Here is an 18,318-nt window from a genome sequence, read left to right as displayed (position 1 = left end):
ATGCTGCTTCTGCTCTTTTGCTTGCGTTTGCGTCTTCTTCTTGTTCTTCGTCCATAATAAGCAATTTCGGAAGATCGTCATATTAAAAAAAAGGATATTCGACCGAGAGAGGTTGAATTTCAATATTCCTTTTCTCAGATGTTGCTGCATTGTCATGTGTTTAAGGAATTATATATATAGGATACTTTGGCGGGGTTTCCAAGAGGATAATTTCAAAGGAAAATATAAGCTTAGTTACTGCTATAAAATATGAAAGCTTGAAGTTAGTATGGTGCGATAATAATGATGCAATAGTACTACTAGCAGTTATCGCTTAAAGACATAAATCAAGGAGCATAGTTCTTCAATCTGGAAATTTCAACAACTTTGGCGTTTAACCGCTAGTTAATATTGTCTCTAAACAGTTATTTTGGTGGCTGCCCAATCATATCGGCACGAACAATCGTAAATTATGTTACAGTTATAGACAAGGACAGCATCTCTTGGCTTTATCCACCAGCTTCGACAAATTTTGTGTTGCAAACGGGGTGATGAACACAACATATTACCTAGCCGCCGAGGTTATTCGATCGATCGATGCAAAACAAGAAAGACAAAACCTTTTAATATTGAGGACAAAACAAGATCTTGCAGCATGTAATCTCTGAATAAGATCCCAAATGTTAGGGGATAATCACAATGGTTTGTAACTGATGAGGGAAATACTTGATCATCCCAAACTTTTTAGTTTTTGACGGCTGCATGGCATATATGCAGTTGCAGCTTTTTATTAAAATTTATTGCTTTGGTTGCATCTATTCACAAATCTTTCTTGCAGTTTGGCCATGGGGAAGTTCAAGGAAGAAGAGCATAAGCAGCCAGCCAGCCAGCCAGCCACTGATATTGCAGATAGTATCATTCTATTTTAACATCAAAAGTGAATAAAATTGCCAGCATAAGGTTTAGACCAGTTCTTGGAATTTCCACCAACGTGGGGCTTTCAGATTCCGAAAAAGATATAGTAGAAGAAAGAGAATACCCAATACCGGGGTGGGCTTTTGGTTCCAACTTCACCGAGAAACGCAGTGCTGAGGCCTGAGAGGCCCACAGGATGCTTATAAATGAACTAGCAGAAGTTAGAACACGCAGTTTTGAAAAGGGGCCATGATATTTTTTTTTTTTTTAATTTAATGGCTAAGATAAGATCATTTTATTATTAATCAAAAAATATATCAAACAGGGGATGGGATTCCAACGAATACTAAAAATAACAGAAATTAAAGTTTAATTAGTGAATGATATCAAATACTGTTCTGGTTTAATGGTTGGACGTACGGCATGAAGACGAAAATAGAGATATGGCCTGTTTTGAAACACAATTGTCCTTAGATGTTCTTATATTATTTTATTATTATTCACAAGTTATTTCATTAATATTTACAGATCATCTAAGATATTATTAATATTCAAACGATTTCACTACTATTCATAATTCTACATATTTCCAGATAGTCTGCACGTCTCAAAACAAAGGATGATTCCTATTTTCGTTTATTTTCGATTCCAGAATAATGGGCATGCTACCTGTGGTGGTTAAAACTAAAAGAGTGCAACTTTAGGTGAAGTTTGGATAGTGAGTTGAGATGAGATAAAAGTTAAATTAAATATTATTATAATATTATTTTTAATGTTATTATTGTTTTGAGATTTAAAAAAGTTGAATTATTTATTATATTTTGTATGAAAATTTAAAAAAATTGTAATGATTAAATGAGAAGAGTTGAAAATAAGGCTTGAGTTGAGATGAGATGATTAATGACTTTCGCGCGCATAGTCACCGAGTTTAAAAGCTTGATACAAGCTAAAGATTGGAATCCAATACAAGTTTAAAGTGTGGCACAAACTTTTTATAAAACTTCAACAATTCAAAAGAAATAAATGGCAGACCTAGAATGTTGGTGTAAAGCTTCAATGTCAAAAGTGAAAACATTTGGCTCAAGGGATAAATGATCACAGATATGATTCACAACACAAAAGTCCCCTTGTATGTTAGTTCGGAATACAGCACATTCATAATCATAACCTGATGGTCTATGACAAATCAGAGAATGATGTAACTCTAGGACAACGATTTAGCCAGTGCAGTGAATGTTTAGGTGCTTAGGCTTCTTAACATGGAACTAGATTCATGATTAAATAGACCGTGATCACATTAGTAGTGAGTCATCGATTGTTATAGAGATGATAGACAGTCAAACAGAGCTGGTTATACTTGTAAAGATGAATTCATTTCATCACTAGGGCTGTTACACCAGGTTAGAGCTGGTTATATGATGTGAGATTTGACATACAAATCTGCTCGTCCTGCACTATCTTGCTTGTCAGCCTTTCCAAATACATCTAAGGCGAAGCTCTCGAGATGTAAATTATCTTCAGGTCCCAATTTCAGTGATTTAAAGAACCAATATCAATTCCTCAGTTAACATCAATAAGGTGAAAGAAATAGAGACAAACTCTGGTTGAATACACCGATACATGGTAAGTAAAGAACTCCTTCCGTGCTTCCAAAACTAATAGCATTTCGTTCTCGCGACAGGTAATATTTAATCCTGAGACCTACCTACTCCAACCACACCGCACCCCTTTACTGTCGACGCCAAAAACCCACGAGCGACTAGAAAGGTTTCACAATTGCAATTACAAATTTGACTAAATTTACATAATTCCTGAGAGTTTTCCATTTCAATGAAACGACAAATTAAGATGAAGCTTTTTACCAGTTTTCTCGACAATCAAACAGTTTTTACTAGTCTTTAGATCACTTTTTTTAACCGATAGCATCTACGCAAGTGCCAAGAATCATGTCACGATTGTTGAGGAAGCAGCAAATACACAACACTCGGTTCTTTGTTCGAACTTGGAAAACAAATTGTTCCTTCTCGATCGGTGAGCCTATTTTTTGGTATATTTTAGAGTGAAAAAAATCTCAAGTCCTATTAGAAAATAGATATCGTCATACTTTTATCCTATCACAAAAATATCATATCATAACTTCGCAATGAATACCATGTGATTATAGTTTGTAACTGTCTAAATAATCAATCGTAAGTGCCATCCTCATTTCTTCGCAGCGGCCGTACTATAACAGCCATCAGGGATTGCCGCCATGGATCAAACTTGAACAGGTCAATGCAACACGATTGAGAAAGCTTCCACGAGTCTATATCACATACAGAGCTACAACACTTTTATCCGCATTTTTACTCACTGTTTCATAGATCGTATCCTACAGCACATTTAAACTACTAGTAACAACAGTAATCTCACATGGGTGTAAAGCCTACAGATCTCTCCCTCATTTTAATCAGGGTGAGGCCGGAACTGGTTCGGTACCAGAAACATGGGAGGCAGCATCATCTTTCGATATGGCTACGTAGTTCACGGGGGCAACTGGCCTGTTATTATCCCTCTTTCCGTCTTTTGTCATCGACCTGGCCCCGTTTTGATGGGCATTAAGAGATAATCGTCTGGTAGGAGTTCCGTTGGCACCGCCGTTCGTACGAGGGCCCACTACCTTCTTTGTACCGACAGGTCGAGCAGGGCTGGGCCTTGAACCAAAAATGGCTTCTTGTTCTGAGCTTTGTTGCTCATGGAACTTCTTCTGATCCTACAATTCACAGAGGTTGTGATCCTAATCAGCTGTTCATTCCAAATAGTATATGTGAACCCCCCAAAAACATGGAAGTAGGCCTCGCAAATTGGGATTGTGCTGTTCAATGTTAGACGCATGCATGAACCCATAAAATTATCAGTGACCCAGTTGTCATCCCGTCAATCAAAACTTACCCTCAACCTCCGTTTTTCTTCTTCTCGTTCATGCCTGAGCATGGCATATTCATCTAGCATTGCAAGAAGAGGAACACCATCATAAGTAAATGATACACCATGATCGTCCTCCCAAGCCCGAATTTTGGCAACCAATGTGTCAACCAGTGCTGAAAAGCCACAAAATCCAATCAAATGAAAATTCAGCGCAACTACGCATTCAGTAGAACTCATATAACAATGAAAATTACAGTTTACGCAATCCACCATCAGAACTGCTTCTTGGAGTCGTGCATAATGGGAGTCTAAATAAAAGCTCTACCTACCACCTCAAAGCAATCCACAAACAATCATTTCATTTGCGTCGGGCCTGTTGCTGATTGACATTAAAGTTAATTAAGCCTCCAAAGTCTCAGCAAGAAGATAGTCAATTTTTGTCCATGACCCAGTTAAAAGTCTGCTCTCTCCACTCATCTACAGGGGTGCGACATCCACTGCTAAGTACACTAATCTCTAATGTTGACGCAGTAAAAGCCCTAAATACACAGATGCACAGACAGATTCCATCTACTAATGCACACCAAATTCTGCAAAAATATAATAACTGCATGCTCAATCAAGCCACTATTACCATCGTAGTCCTCTGATTCTGCACATACCGGGAATTTTGTTGACCAGAATCCGGGCCTTTTCTGCACGCTTGAGGTTTAAGTGTGCACCTCTGCTTGCATTGTACCTGTTTTCATCCTGTTTCAACAGGGATTTGAAATGTCCAAAGTCAGCAGTGAGAAAAACAAACATAAAGCATTACATTTATTCAATAATCTTTATCACCTGTTGCTGGTCTCTAGTCAGTGGATTTGTCTCACTATGAAACAGGGACATATATGCTTATCCAATGTTATAAAATCAGGCATCCATTATAAAGGGATTTTTATGTTATTTTTTACTTATCAAAAAAAAAAAAAATCAGGCAATTATTGGCATGGACCTCTTGCGTACCAGAGATATTCTGAATAATTAAAGGTTCTTCATTGAAGAGATAAATTAAGCTCTTTAAGCACATTTGACTAAAAGAGACGCAATATGAGTCTTCATGTACTTTGTAGATTGGGGGCACGGAAGATATTGTAGTGAATTCTCACTAAGCAACTGTGTTACTCAACAGAAACAGAGTTCTTTCACCTTTCAACCATTCAATAACATAATGAATTTTTCATTTCATTTTTCGTAATTCCTCTTCGTGTTCTAAATACTATGGAAAGGAAAGGCAAACGTGTGTGTAGATATTTGATGTGGAACTCAATACACATAATAACGTAATCACAAATTCATGTTAATTGCACACATGCCCAAATTCATAATGATAAATCCATCCTTGAAGTTGCATCCCATGGGACAGTTGTAGTTAACATATAATTCATTCTCATTTTTTGGATTTGAACAGGAAGACATCGATACTGTGTCTATAAAACCCATTTTTTCTTGATCACCGTGGTCCGAACCATAGAAAATCATAGAAAGAAGAGAGACTATCATACCCGATTGTAGTCTTCAAGCCAACTCTCCTCTTCACAGGCTGACATCCATTTCTCAACCTTGTCCAATATGTCTTTGCGGCTGAAAGCTTCATCCTTTGCTTTGGTTATCTGATCATCCATGTCAGCCAGTAATTCAGTAGGTTCAACATCACCAGAGTCAATAAGTGCCATAATGTTTTCTCGAGCAGCCTCTGGATCTATTTCTATATGAGCATGGGCATATATTTCTTCAAGCTCTGCTTGCTTCTTAAAAGCAATTTCTTTCATCCTGCTTGCTTTCAGTTGATCAAGCCTTTCAACTTCCACCTCAGCCTTAACAACAAACAAGCCACCATTACTTATTCAATCTTTCAATTCTGTGAACTTAGAAGACTTTAAATACCTGCTCAATCAGATCTAAAGCAAGAGCCCCTGGAACAGTCACTTCATCTACTGAAGCAGATATGTTACAGGTAACATGATCAAACAATCTCCTTTCTTCGAGGGAGGTATCCATCAGATTCCATAGATCAATTAGCTGAGTTGCTAACTCTTGAAGCTGTGTATTAGAGATGCAAGCGAAAGTTACATCAATTTACTGTAATATGCAAGTCAAGACATCAAAATTAAAAGCGATAAAGCATTCAAAAACAGTCCAAGCTCCTGAAAAATGGGAGACTGAATTATAGAAGGAAATTTAACTGAGAACTTTAAATGTGGCTCCTCGTACAACACAATGACATTTACAACCTACCTGAAGTTATATGCATTTTACATCCCTATAAGATATCAAGCAATAATGAAATAACCATAGGAAACTAGGAAGTTTTTATTTCTCTAACTGAAGGAAGATGTTCAAATTCTACAACATGTCTTACGTAAAAATATTGAAATTTTAAAAAGTATGACATGACATGTGCTAAATGACATAAACTACATCATATCAAATCCAGCGATAGCATAATCCATTGCAACAGATTTTTTGCTATCCTTTTTCTCCTAAAAAGGCACAACATTGTGATAGAAAAGAAGGAATTCATTTTCTCTAAGCACAAGAATGTGACATATGTTTACTGTCTACATAAAAATCAATATATATATATATAATTTCAGCTAAGCAAAGATGGGAGAGTTTTTCTCGAAATTGTGACATCAAGTAGCAGAAATGCAGCATTACCAAGTAATAAGAACGTAAAACATGGTCAAAATCTCAATAGAAGTATAGAACCAACAGTCAAAAAATCTAGGCAGGTTACCTTGTGCAGCCTCTGCTGCTTATCTTCTTTTAATGCTAAGACTGTCTTAGCCAGCCTAGATAGAGTATCATTACTAATGCTTTTGGATTGCACACTAGTAGAGTCGTTTAAGCTTGGGTGAACCTCCGTTGCAGTACTGAAGAAGTCCATCCCCAGGACAGCACAAAGATCATGCACAGTGCTCACAAACTCAAGGACCTTTTGTAACCTTTCACTCTGCCAGATAAAAAAAGTAACAATCAGTAACTCGATGCAAGTAATGCACTGGTCATCAATATAAAAGTTTACCTTCTCTTTTTGAAGTTCTTGAAGTTGTGCATGATATTCATCTAACTTCTTCACGGATAGGTCAGCCTCATCAACTGCAGGAGTCTCAACCTGATCGTTAGGGTTCAAGTTCCCAGCAATTTCTCCACATATCTTTTGAATCTGTGATTGAACATCAGAGAACTCTTTTACTCTCTCCTCCTTTTGTTTCCAAAGCTGTTCAAGTACTGGTGCTATAGCTGCAAGCTGCTCTTTAATTGTCCCTGAAGCCTCCTCCGGCTGTAATCAAACCAAAACATTAAATAATATTATTAAATAAATAAAAATGTAAAATTTCTTGTTATAATATAAATTAACTAAAAAATTAGCATTATACTTCCTAAAATACCTTGGCAATGCAAGCATAAATTTAATAATTACTCACAATCCCAACAAAACTTTTCTCTTCAAGGGCTGATAGAAGACTGGAAAGTTCGAGTTTGGCATCTGATAAGGCCTGAAGAAGCTGTGCCCTTGACTTTGCAGCCAGCTCAACCTTCCTCTTGTATACGTCCAAGCACTCCTTCTCTAACTGAAGAAGCATCTTGTCTCGTTCCTCATCACTTTCCCCAACCTCGTTCCATATTTCCTAAAGCGAATAATGGATTAATTTTGCAGCCAATTTGCATAGACCATATGTATGAGCAGTAAACAAATGCTGGCAGTCAAAATAAGAAAGACAATTTTACTTGCAGTTTCTGCAGTAAAGAACCACATGTTTCTCCGAGAAGGGGATTTTGGGCATCAGTCACCGCCATTCACGTCAACACTACAATCTAGCCTGCATTCCAGAGAATGGTGGGAATATAAATTCATTCCATGTTATTTTCCACACGGTCAAGTTTTCTTATCTAAAGCACACAAAGTGCAATGAACATGAACCAAATCCTAATACCTTAATGACAAGCAAGAAATTCTGACTTAACGGACAAAAATAACATGCACGCCTACAGCAGTCATAAAGATGGAAAACGACTCTGTAGAAATGCTCATGAATAAGAGTATTTAGAGAATTCTAGAATAATGGAGCCCAGAGGAATTCAGACCCACATCAAAATTTTGATCTCCAACTCACCCTATCCAATCCAGTTGGGCATAAAAAAAAAATCAAATACCAGGAACTACTCAAAACCATAAAGTGATCGATGGAGGATCCGAATAGGTGATTGCACACATTACAAAAATGAAATGAACTTGCTGAACTTTAGAAATCATAACATCTCATTACTCTGAGAGAGAGAGAGAGAGAGTCTGTTGTGTGGGGGGGAGCAAAGCTGACATTCTGAATCTACAGTTCGGGACTCGAGATAACAAAAACCTCCCTTCGACTGGAGATTTGAGATTTTCATATATTGATATCTCATATAACATAAACCGAAAGAATGAAAAATCCAATTGTTTCCTTCTCGCATTTTCCCATCAACAACATGGAGCATAGTTCGGTCCCCTGAAATCTACAAATGATAACTCCTTTCACACTTCCACATTTTCTCAGCAACAAAACAGAAGTACAGAACGTGCCGTCCACTCAAGGCACACTTCATTAACCGAATCAATCACTAATCCAAAATTAAAGATCCCGTGAAGCAATAAACAAGCTTCAAGACCAAGATCTCAAGCTCAAACTCCTACAATCACAATCTCTTTTCCAGAACACCCAGACATCTTAACCATTCGGGATCAAGACAACTACAACCCAGAAACCAAACAGCACTGGAAAACGAGATTTCACAGACAGTGAGACGGAGAGAGTTAAATTGTGACCAAAGAACAGAACAGAGAGCCGAGAGCTCAGCAGAGAAAAATGCTTACACAATCCAAAAAATAAACAAAGAATTGCTTACCCAAGATCGTCTTTGAAGCAGGGGTTTTGGGGTTTCAGATCTCAGTGGCTTTGGTCTCAGTGCTTGTGAGGGACACAGAGTGACTGATGGAAGCAACTAGAGGAGAGACAAAGAAAGAGGAGAGAGAGCGAGAACAAGGACATTGACGGAGCAGGTGGGGCCCTTTATACTATATCTGATCGTCCCGAATAATGCAAAGAAAGGAAGTGGTATTTAGGTAATTAAACTCGAGAAAAAGGGCATATATTATGCTTGCTCGGTGATGGAAAAAGCAAAACGACATAATGGGTTTTGGGGGGGCAAAAAGTCGTGGTCAGGACTTGGGTGTCATCACGAATCAGATGGGTCTATATCTTAATGCATTAGCATTCAAAAAGCGTTTAAAATTTTAGACTTTGGATTGAAGAACTACCTCACCTAATTACTTTTAGACTTTTCTATCCTTTTTTTCATTTAAAAAATAAATAAATAAATCACTCCCGATCATAAGTAGATGATGTTGCTTACTAGATCATTAATTAATTAAAGAGAAAGGAAAAAAAGGGGGATTATTAGGTAATCATGTGATTGGTTAGGATGGCCTTCATCCTTCATTAATTTTTGCTAAATTAAAATTTATTGAGCATTCATGTGCCCTTAAAGGGATTAATCATTTGGAAGATTTTGTGCCATATGCATTACAAGCAAGCTTACAAAGTAGCATTATAAGTTTATTTCGAAAGAGTCAAGATTGGTTTTGGAATAAAGCTTGATTCGATAGCTTTATTTTATTTTTATTTTTTGGTTTAAATAGATATTAATATTTGATTTTTCATAGAGAATTACTACAAATATTAAAAAAAATTATACAAAAATAAATTTATAAATTGACGTTGTTTCATGAAATCAATTAGATTTACTTTATAATAAAAATAATTTTACAATTTGACGTATAACATTAAATCACGTTGATTTATAAATTTATTTGTATGTAAATCATTTGTATCTAATATATTTTATTTTTTCAAATACCAAAATACAAACCCAATACACTGAAGTACAGTTTGGAATCCACCTGGATGGCTTAGATAAATTCAGAGATGATCAGGTTGTGCCCGAAAATGTAGGCCGTGTTGCTTGCTTCATGTGCCCTCCTAGACAGCAGACAGGGGAATGAATGTAATTACGTAATGGGAATTGTTTTGGACCATCAAATCCTACCTAGGGCTGTTACTCCGTGACCCATTAAAAAAAATAATTCAAAAAAAAATAAACCACATTAATATTTTAGCTTATGAAACTATAGAATCATTCAATCAGACAAAAAATGAGTCTAAAGACAAATTTACCAACATTTAGGTGTGACAAATGAATAGCTAGAAATGACATTTTTCACCAAACATTTAAACTAGGATGGTACCGATGGAGACAACCAATAAGAGAGATTTGGCATTTTTTACACAATCTTGAAAAGACAGATATATTCTACTACCGATAGGATCGAGCTGCAACCTAATCTCCCTGTCGCTAAAAGGAAGAGTACAACAAATAGATCTAATAGTCTTACGTCTAGTTTGTTTTGAAAAAAAATCTCATCTCATTTTATTTAATTATTATAATTTTATCAATTTTTAATATAAAATAAAATAAATAATTTAATTTTTTTAAATTTTAAAATAAAAATAATATTAAAAAATATACTTTAATAATATTTTATTTAATTTTTTAACTTTAATCTCATCTTATATCTAAAAACAAATGTGAAAAAAAAAAAAAAAAACGAACAAGAATATGCACGAAGTGAGCACAAATTGGGCCGGGGGTTTGGGCCGAGCAGATGGGTCCAGGACAACGGAGACCAGGTGGGTCCAGGGCTACTCTTCTTTCCCTCCTTTCCCGTACTGTACGTGTTGCGCTGCAATTCGGGTGCAATCCGAGCATTGCAGGGTTGGAGACCAACATAAATCATAAATAAACGGTAATAGTTACAACGGCGTCGTATTCCTTTCTTGGTATCCATTTAGCAGATGCAGTCCTGTCTCACTGTCAACTGAGCTAACCTGGGGACTGCCCGTCTGTTACATTACGAGGACAACACAAACACCGGCCGGAGCGCGAGATTGTCCTCCGGGCTCCGAATATGGAGGGAGTCGGGTCGAGGCTTGGCCGGGCGTCTTCCCGCTACGGACCATCTGCCACCGTGTTCAGCGGCCCTGTGAGGAAGTGGAAGAAGAAGTGGGTCCACGTTTCTCAATCCAGATTCAACTACCACAGCTCCCACTCCCAATCCAACGGCAGCTCTCGCCTCCTTCTCTGCCGCTGGACCCCTATCTCTCCCAGCACCGTCTCTGAAACCACCTCCGCTGGCTCTGCCGACGAGCCACCGAGACGGAAGTTCCGCTACACTCCTGTAAACATACACTCTATATATGTACTATTTTGTTATCATAGGGTTTTTTTCACAGAATTATCGGGACCCTGGAGGGGTTTTTCTTTAAAAGTTGCGGGTTTTGTTTTCATTTGAGCTGGTACGTGTAGTGGTTTCTTCTTTCTAGGGTTTTGTTTTCATTTGTGCGCAGACCAAGTTTTGTTTTACTTGAACTATTTTTTTTTTTGGGGGGGGGGGGGGGGGGGTTAAATAAAATTCCTTTACGATGCCGGCACTGCACTGGAAAAGCTGAAAAATTCTTCTTTTACTACGGCTTCATTTCCATGATGGTCCTTTATTTTGTGCGTTCCGTGGAATTTTAACAGCTTCAGCGAATTGACGTTGGACTTGAGAATTATTAGGAAAACTGTTGGGAATTTAGTTGATGGTTTCTTGCAAACCAACTAAAGCCCTTGCGCTCTTTTCACCTCTTTGTTGATAATTTCTAGCAACTGGATCACTCGGTTGAGGATTCTTACACTAGATAAGAGAAAGTAGACTTCTTGTTGTTGCTCTTCTTTCCAAAATTTCCCCTTTTCATGAGCAAGAGTTAATCACTGGTGATTGCGCAGATTGCTGTGCTAGAAGAACAGAAAAAGGCGTACATTAAACATGCGGAAGATGAAGGTAACAAAATTCAGACCGACCATTATCTGAAGCTGAACATCGATGAAGTTCCGAAAAAAGAAACTCAGGTGATGCTGTTAAATCTGACTTAGGTTCCTCTGTTTTCTCAATTCCATAGAGAAAAAAAAAATAGGCGGGAAGTGGGAACGGATGATAATCCTCATATAATCATAGTATTCGTTCTGTTCTCCAGTGTTTGTCTTGTTCCTTGTTCCGGGCTAGAGTTAGTTGTTTATTCCATTCCTTTTTGCTTGAGCTGAAGTGTGAAAGTTAATTATTTTCACATATTCTAGGATTCCTCCTGTTGCAACTTGCTACTCGTCTTCAGAAGTTGGAAGTAATTTCTCAAATAAAGCCAATTAATTTATTTGAGAGTCCCAACTGCTCATGCTAGTTTTTTTAATCTCCGCAGTAGGGCTGCACACCGTCCAACCCGTACTGGTTTTGGCCCCGACCCAACCCGTCCGCATGCCATCTTCAAAACAACCCGACCCGTAATAGTCGGGTCGGGTTGGGTTGGGTCAAAACCGAATCCGTTCAGCATTTACACAACATCACTACACTCTAACTCAGACAAACAAAAAAGGACTAAAAAGATATCTAAATCACTCTGTTACTGGTCACTTTTGAGTTTTTGGGGGAAGAGAGGAGATTTAGAACGTGGGAATTGGCGGAGGAGGGAGGTGGTGAAGAACTCTATTGCTGAATGTCTTATTTTACAAGTCAAAGCTCCTGAATTTCTTCATTCACTCTGTTGCTCTTCTTTGTAAGCTCCCAAAATCCCCTTTTTGCAATTCTGGGTTGTCTTGCTTTCAAGCCATTAACTTTTGTGGTCCAGTGATTGTTGTCATTCTTTCTTGCTTGCTGAGAAATCTGAGGCCAGTACTGCAAAACCATTTATTTATTAAGAAAAGTACTGCAAAACCATGGCCAAAAAGTGTGAGAAGATGAGAGAAATCAAGGACATGCAAAATCAGAAAAGCTCAAACTCATTTATTTATTAAGAAAAGTATTAAGAAAAAGAGAGGTTCAGTGCAGAGAAAGCATTTGAGTCACTTAGCAAATTTGGGTTGATTGTTTCAGTTACTTCAGTCATGCAAAGTCCTCACACTATCTTTCTGAATCTTCCATTTTTGGTATTTACTTTTCACGATTTCAAACTTCCCACCATAAATGCTTCTTTCATTTTCAGAAATGGATCTATGTTCTTCCCAGGCTTTTCACTTTTTTTTGTCCTCTATCTATAATAGTCAAACAAAAAAGTGCGATCAACAGGGAAAGAAAGCCAAAAAAGAAAAGCATAAGAGGAAAAGAAAGACAGAAGCACCATTTGGAGGAGTTGAAGCCCAGCGGAAGAGAGAGGCTTAGCTTCTCGAGATTCCTGGCATGGGTCGTGGCTACACTTTCGTTTCTGCACAATCATCTTTAGAGCAAAAAGTGAAGTTGGCTGCGCTAGGATTTTTAGTCTGAACACTTGAATGTTAAGAGTCAGTCTGCCCCGTCATTTATCGGGTTGAACCCGACACTGAAGCAAAACCATATTTTGCGGACGGATCAGATCGGGTCAGACGGGTTGCTCGGTCTAACGGGTTTTTTGCACAGGCCTACTCCGCATCGTCCCTTTGCGATCTTCAAAATTACAAATTATTCATTTTTCTAGAAGTGTACCATACTGAATGGATTTTTAGTAGCCATCGCATACTGCAGGATAAAGTTTGGTCCAATGTTCTTGGTCGTTACTTATGGTTTCCGTGCATAGATTTTTTTGTGCATCATTGCTGAAGTTAAGATCAACATTGCAGCAAACTGATAGATGTTTGAATATGAAGTGAATTTATGTGGTGCCTACAACATTGAACTGAAAAATCATTGATTAAGTTTGTGTTGTATAATGCAGGAGTCTGACAATAATATACTAGGCTTGCAGGATTCAAATATAAGCCATTTGGATTTGGGTTTGTGCTTGAAAGGCCACAATAGCAACGTCGACTCGGTTGGTCAGAACAGAGATTCAAGTGGGGTTTGGTCAACACGTTGATGTTCAGTGTTTGCGGAAACAAAATGATCTGAAGAAATTGCTCATGCAATTACAAGACGCCAGTATTTGGTGGCTATTACGGCCATGGGACATTGTACGGTCAACTATCTGAATGTGGTACTGCTTAATTCTGTAACTAAGTCGTAGCCTTGGTTTGTCTTATAGCTTTATATAAATATCGAGGCTAGTAAGTTCAGTAGGGCATAATGAGCAGGCACATGATGACTTGATAGTGTCTGTTCACGCTGTTTTACCACTGATGGTACGTTTATGCTTTAATATTTCCTACCTTTCTGGTATGGAGTTCACACTTCAGATGCAATCTATGATATCCAGCGCGGAGACAGCAAGTTAGAAGCTTTATCATGGAGTCTTGATTGTTCAGATTGGTGGATTCAAGAAATCATCCGGAAAGGTACTCGAGGAAAGCTACGGCTAGGAATACTTGGAAATGAAACATGACTGTTTGGCCGGAAAATCACTGCCTTGGCAAAGTTTGACGTGCCGATTTCAGCGACCAATATTCAGAACTGAAAATGATACACCAACCCTTTTCACAACAACCATGTTATGTCGACACACCTGGTTGTACCCAGAAGAAAAAATGTAGAGTAATGCTTCAAACAAGTTTCATACAAGTCTTTTATTAAAAAATGAATTCCGTTAATAAATAATAATTTTTTTTACACTTTGTTTTAGGTTAAATCTACTTTTTTTATAAAGATTTATATGAAACTTGTCTATTTAAAATTTTTACATCATTTCTAAAAAATGTAACCTATAGACAGCAGGACTAATAATGCCCATCCTTCAGATATCCTTTAGTATCACAAGAATTGGATCAGAGAGAGATCTTGTCAAATTTCTTGCTTAATTTCAGGTCTGTCTCGTTCACATGTCTAGGTATATTATGGCAGTGGCTGAAATAGCCAAAGAAGAGCACCACCAGAGTCACAAGGCTACAGGTAAAGAGACGGCAACACTTGAGGCAACACTTGAGAGTATAAAATAGAAATCAGCGAAAGGCTAAACGGCATCTCATGAAAGCTTACTCCATCAAGTTCGCCGTAAGCAGAATATTCTATTGTAACAAGACCCTTTTGCGGCGTCTGTCTTTGACTTCTATGACAGCAACAAGCCAACGATTGAGTGGGGAAGAAATATAAAATTGTCACTTTGTGCTGTGCTCAAGATAGTTCCTAAAGCCGGTCAAACAATAAAAACATATACGCTAAATCTTTCCCTCAAACAAGCGCAAAATTTTAACATGATTATTAGTAAAAACTCCAGGTTGTCTGTTCTTCAAGCTTGAGGGCCCTTTTCAGCTTGCACTATCCTCAGCCGCATTCTCCACTGCCGGAGTTACTCCAACTTCAGCCGGCCTAATAACTCGATCATGAAGCAAGTATCCTGACTGCAATACCAAAAAAAATAAAAAATACTCATGATTAGACGTTTAGTATTCCAAAACTACTTAGGCTACCAACAGCCCTTGAACACCATTAACTACAAACAGTGTTTGAAGGAATAGGACCCACCTAAAAGAAGGGCAGAAACAAACCATAATAGAATGAAAAATTATATTCGTAACCCCTACACCAAACACCAAGCGTGATCTTTTTATTTATCTTATTTTTTTCCCTTACCAAATATATGATGTATGAATGATGAGTAGAATAATTCCTTTAGAGCAATAATAAAACAAAAAAAGAACAAAAAATCAAGTGTGGTGTGTGGTATATAGATAATAAGTAGAATGACTCTTATAGAATATGTCCTAGTTTCATATATATTAAAATGAAGGTGAGAAATCCAATTTTAAAATGTCTAAATTCGCTCCTACATGTGTCCGCATCGACTATGAAACTAATCTGTAATAATATAAAGATCATACAAAGAAAACAATTGGCTTACTAAAATTGATACCTTAAGAACTGCAGCAACAGTGCCTGGAGGCTTGGAACCATCTGGTAGTTGGAAGACAGCGTTATGCCTATGTGGATCAAATGGTTCATCCATGGGATCAAATCTTTCTACTCCATATTTTTTGAATACCTGAAACAAAAGAATTCATGAGCCTTAAATCAATGGATTTAGCTTCTAACTTACTTAAAGGCAAAATATTCCAAGCACAACACATGCAAAATGTTGACTAAAGAAATGTATTAACCCAAAATGAAAAATTAAAGAAAATTACAACTTAGGTACTTGTACCTCAGATTATAGCTGCAAAGCACATTATATCAGGACAAAAAAAAAGGACAAGAAATTTTTTTTTTTTAAATTACTGTAATATGCAAGGCAGTTTAACTTTATACATTTAATCAGGAAGCAGTATCATGTATGACTGAGCGGTGACAGGCAACGTCTAGAGAAATATTACCTCCAGAAGTTGTTTCTCGGTCATTTCAACACCTTCTAGAAGTGTTTTTAAGAGTGGCAGAGCTCCAGCCGAGTCTGTAGAAGTATCAAGTTTCGCAAAACTCTTTTTGACTTCCAAAGAAGCTCTTTCCAAGTTGTCTGCGACATCCAGTAAACTCTTTGCAAAACTCTGCCACATGTCCCAAGTATGTCAGTGTGAAGACTATCAAAGACAAGGAAAAAAATGTTTACAATAAACCTGAATTTAAGTGTAAGTAGCTCGCCATTTAGCAGTGAAAAGAGGAGATCTTTTTAAGAAAAAGATGCAAACCTGTATGGCAAACTTTTTCGAGTTCTCTGCTTCCCGTCTTGTTCTGCCCATAACATTCTCCATCTCTGCATAACTACGGAGAACTTTATCTTGCATCTTCTCAATCTCTTTGTGCTTTAACTTCAAAAGCTCTTCCTTCTCAGCCACTAGTTTAACCAAATCATCCATGGAAAGCTCCTCTCCACTCTCTGAATCTGAATCAGAAAATGCAATTCGTTTAGTACCTTTTCTCCTCCTTTTAACAGACTGGGATTCCAAAAAAGGATCCGATTCTTTAGCTTTGCTCCATTCCAAACCTGAATCTTCAGCTTGATTCGAAAGTTTAGCATCTCCGCTAGTGTTTGAGGGCTCTGCATTCCTAGAAGCGCCATTATTCTCTCCATTACTCCCATTTTCCTTGTCAGTAGGCTCAGGAGAGGCCGATGAAGAAACTCCAAATCTTTGGAAGATGGAGAGGTGTGGTGCTGAATGATGTAAGAAAGACACCTGACTTGGTACTAACTGTAACATAAAAAGCGGATGCGTAACTCGTTAAAAGAAACCAAACGTCTATGAATGATGATGAAACGGCCCCAACATTTTAGGATTGAAAATGCAACTTTCTTAATACCAAAGAATCTCTATATCAATTGTCAAAAAGTTAAAAACAAAAAACAAAAACAAAAGGCATCATTCAGATTATCCTCGAATGATTGTTACATGAAGCGGAGCCATAAGTAAATGAAACCGTTACACAATTCTTAAAAAAATATCATGTTCATCTTCGACAGCAATCAATTTTGCTACAACAAGAATATAGAAACCAAAAATGAAAACTTTTGAAACATTAAATAACAAAAGAAAAAACAAATATCCAATCAGCATAAGCCTGTAAAATCTTGAAGTCTACATAAACGTAAAAAATTGTTCTTTTATACTCCAATTGCTTAGACTATGATCCATAACAAAAAAGATAAAAAGTAAAACGACGTTTAGTGAACCAGAAAAAATCCAAAATTCCTTCTACATCAGTTTAATTTTCAGCAACCTAAAACCCTAGCAAAACCCTGGCCGCAATCAACCACCAACAAACAAACAAAATTAAAGGCGGGTATCCGATGCATACCGCGTTCGGGGATTCACGAACAAGGGAATGGAGATGGCCACAGAGGATTGCCGACTGCTGATTTTGGGGGACAGAGAGGAGGAGCAAGGAGCTCCGTGGGACGATTCGCCTAGGGACACGTGACAAAACCCTAGAGACGACCATGGCTGCAGACAATGATTCAGTAGAGGAGAGCAGAATGGAAACCGGAAAATAGATATTATTGGGAGAGAAAAATGGAATGGGGATTTTGAGGAGAAGGGCGAAGCGAGAGAGCGAGAGAGAGAAGGGAGGAAAATATGAAGTATAGACGGTGGTGCATGGGTAGAAAGAAAACCGAGATACTGAAAAAGCCGTGGGTTTCACAGGGGTATTTATTCCTTGACTAAATTACCCCTCTATAGAATAGAAAGAACCACCTTGCCTACGAGAAGAGCCAGCTTGAGTTTTTGCAAGGCAAAAATGGAGCATTTTGGGATTTAGCAAGGTTATTGCCGTCCATATGTTTTCCGAGTTGGGCTTTAATTTCCAGTTTTGGAAGCCTCTAGAAGAACACGACCAGAACCATGTACGGACTGGGAACTCCGCGCCCGTGTTGTATGAGATAAAAGGTGTAGCCACTTCACAAGCCGATGATTGAGATTCAAATCAATTTACCCCTTCGTCAAGACAAAAAAAAAAAAAAAATCAATTTACCCCGTAAATTATCCGAGATTTCTATTCTTTTTTTCTTGTTCATC

At 37.7% G+C, this 18,318-nt stretch overlaps 3 protein-coding genes across 5 annotated transcripts; 1 reads left to right on the top strand and 2 right to left on the bottom strand.

Annotated features, from left to right (window-relative positions):
• Positions 1 to 3,019: 3,019 nt before the first annotated feature.
• Positions 3,020 to 8,896, bottom strand: LOC108994074 (65-kDa microtubule-associated protein 1-like). Its single transcript, XM_018969165.2, has 10 exons — positions 8,731 to 8,896; positions 7,576 to 7,667; positions 7,272 to 7,475; positions 6,869 to 7,126; positions 6,581 to 6,796; positions 5,728 to 5,883; positions 5,346 to 5,657; positions 4,464 to 4,551; positions 3,826 to 3,974; positions 3,020 to 3,646 (listed from the first exon to the last, which is right to left on the bottom strand). Exons 2-10 carry the CDS (start codon positions 7,642 to 7,644, stop codon positions 3,344 to 3,346), a joined length of 1,755 nt encoding a protein of 584 aa, XP_018824710.1. The 5' UTR covers positions 7,645 to 7,667; positions 8,731 to 8,896; the 3' UTR covers positions 3,020 to 3,343.
• A 1,739-nt stretch (positions 8,897 to 10,635) lies between these two features.
• On the top strand, positions 10,636 to 14,161 carry LOC108994061. Of its 2 annotated transcripts, none has more exons than XM_018969154.2 (3): positions 10,636 to 11,119; positions 11,710 to 11,832; positions 13,692 to 14,161. In XM_018969154.2, the coding sequence occupies exons 1-3, from the start codon at positions 10,850 to 10,852 to the stop codon at positions 13,800 to 13,802; spliced, it is 504 nt and encodes a 167-aa protein (XP_018824699.1). In that variant the 5' UTR covers positions 10,636 to 10,849; the 3' UTR covers positions 13,803 to 14,161. The 2 variants fall into 2 exon arrangements, with proteins under 2 accessions (XP_018824699.1, XP_018824690.1); XM_018969145.2 differs by having other exon boundaries at positions 13,662 to 14,161.
• A 624-nt stretch (positions 14,162 to 14,785) lies between these two features.
• LOC108994051 (grpE protein homolog 2, mitochondrial) lies at positions 14,786 to 18,044 on the bottom strand. Of its 2 annotated transcripts, XM_018969133.2 has the most exons (6): positions 17,600 to 18,037; positions 16,791 to 16,995; positions 16,495 to 16,688; positions 16,186 to 16,353; positions 15,729 to 15,857; positions 14,786 to 15,216 (listed from the first exon to the last, which is right to left on the bottom strand). In XM_018969133.2, the coding sequence occupies exons 1-6, from the start codon at positions 17,741 to 17,743 to the stop codon at positions 15,124 to 15,126; spliced, it is 933 nt and encodes a 310-aa protein (XP_018824678.1). In that variant the 5' UTR covers positions 17,744 to 18,037; the 3' UTR covers positions 14,786 to 15,123. The 2 variants fall into 2 exon arrangements, with proteins under 2 accessions (XP_018824678.1, XP_018824670.1); XM_018969125.2 differs by having other exon boundaries at positions 16,495 to 16,995; positions 17,600 to 18,044.
• Positions 18,045 to 18,318: the final 274 nt, after the last annotated feature.

This window comes from Juglans regia, chromosome 9 (assembly GCF_001411555.2).
Source record: "Juglans regia cultivar Chandler chromosome 9, Walnut 2.0, whole genome shotgun sequence".
Lineage (NCBI taxonomy): Eukaryota > Viridiplantae > Streptophyta > Magnoliopsida > Fagales > Juglandaceae > Juglans > Juglans regia.
Note: the sequence above shows the minus strand (reverse complement) of the source record. Positions and strands in the feature narration are given on the sequence as shown.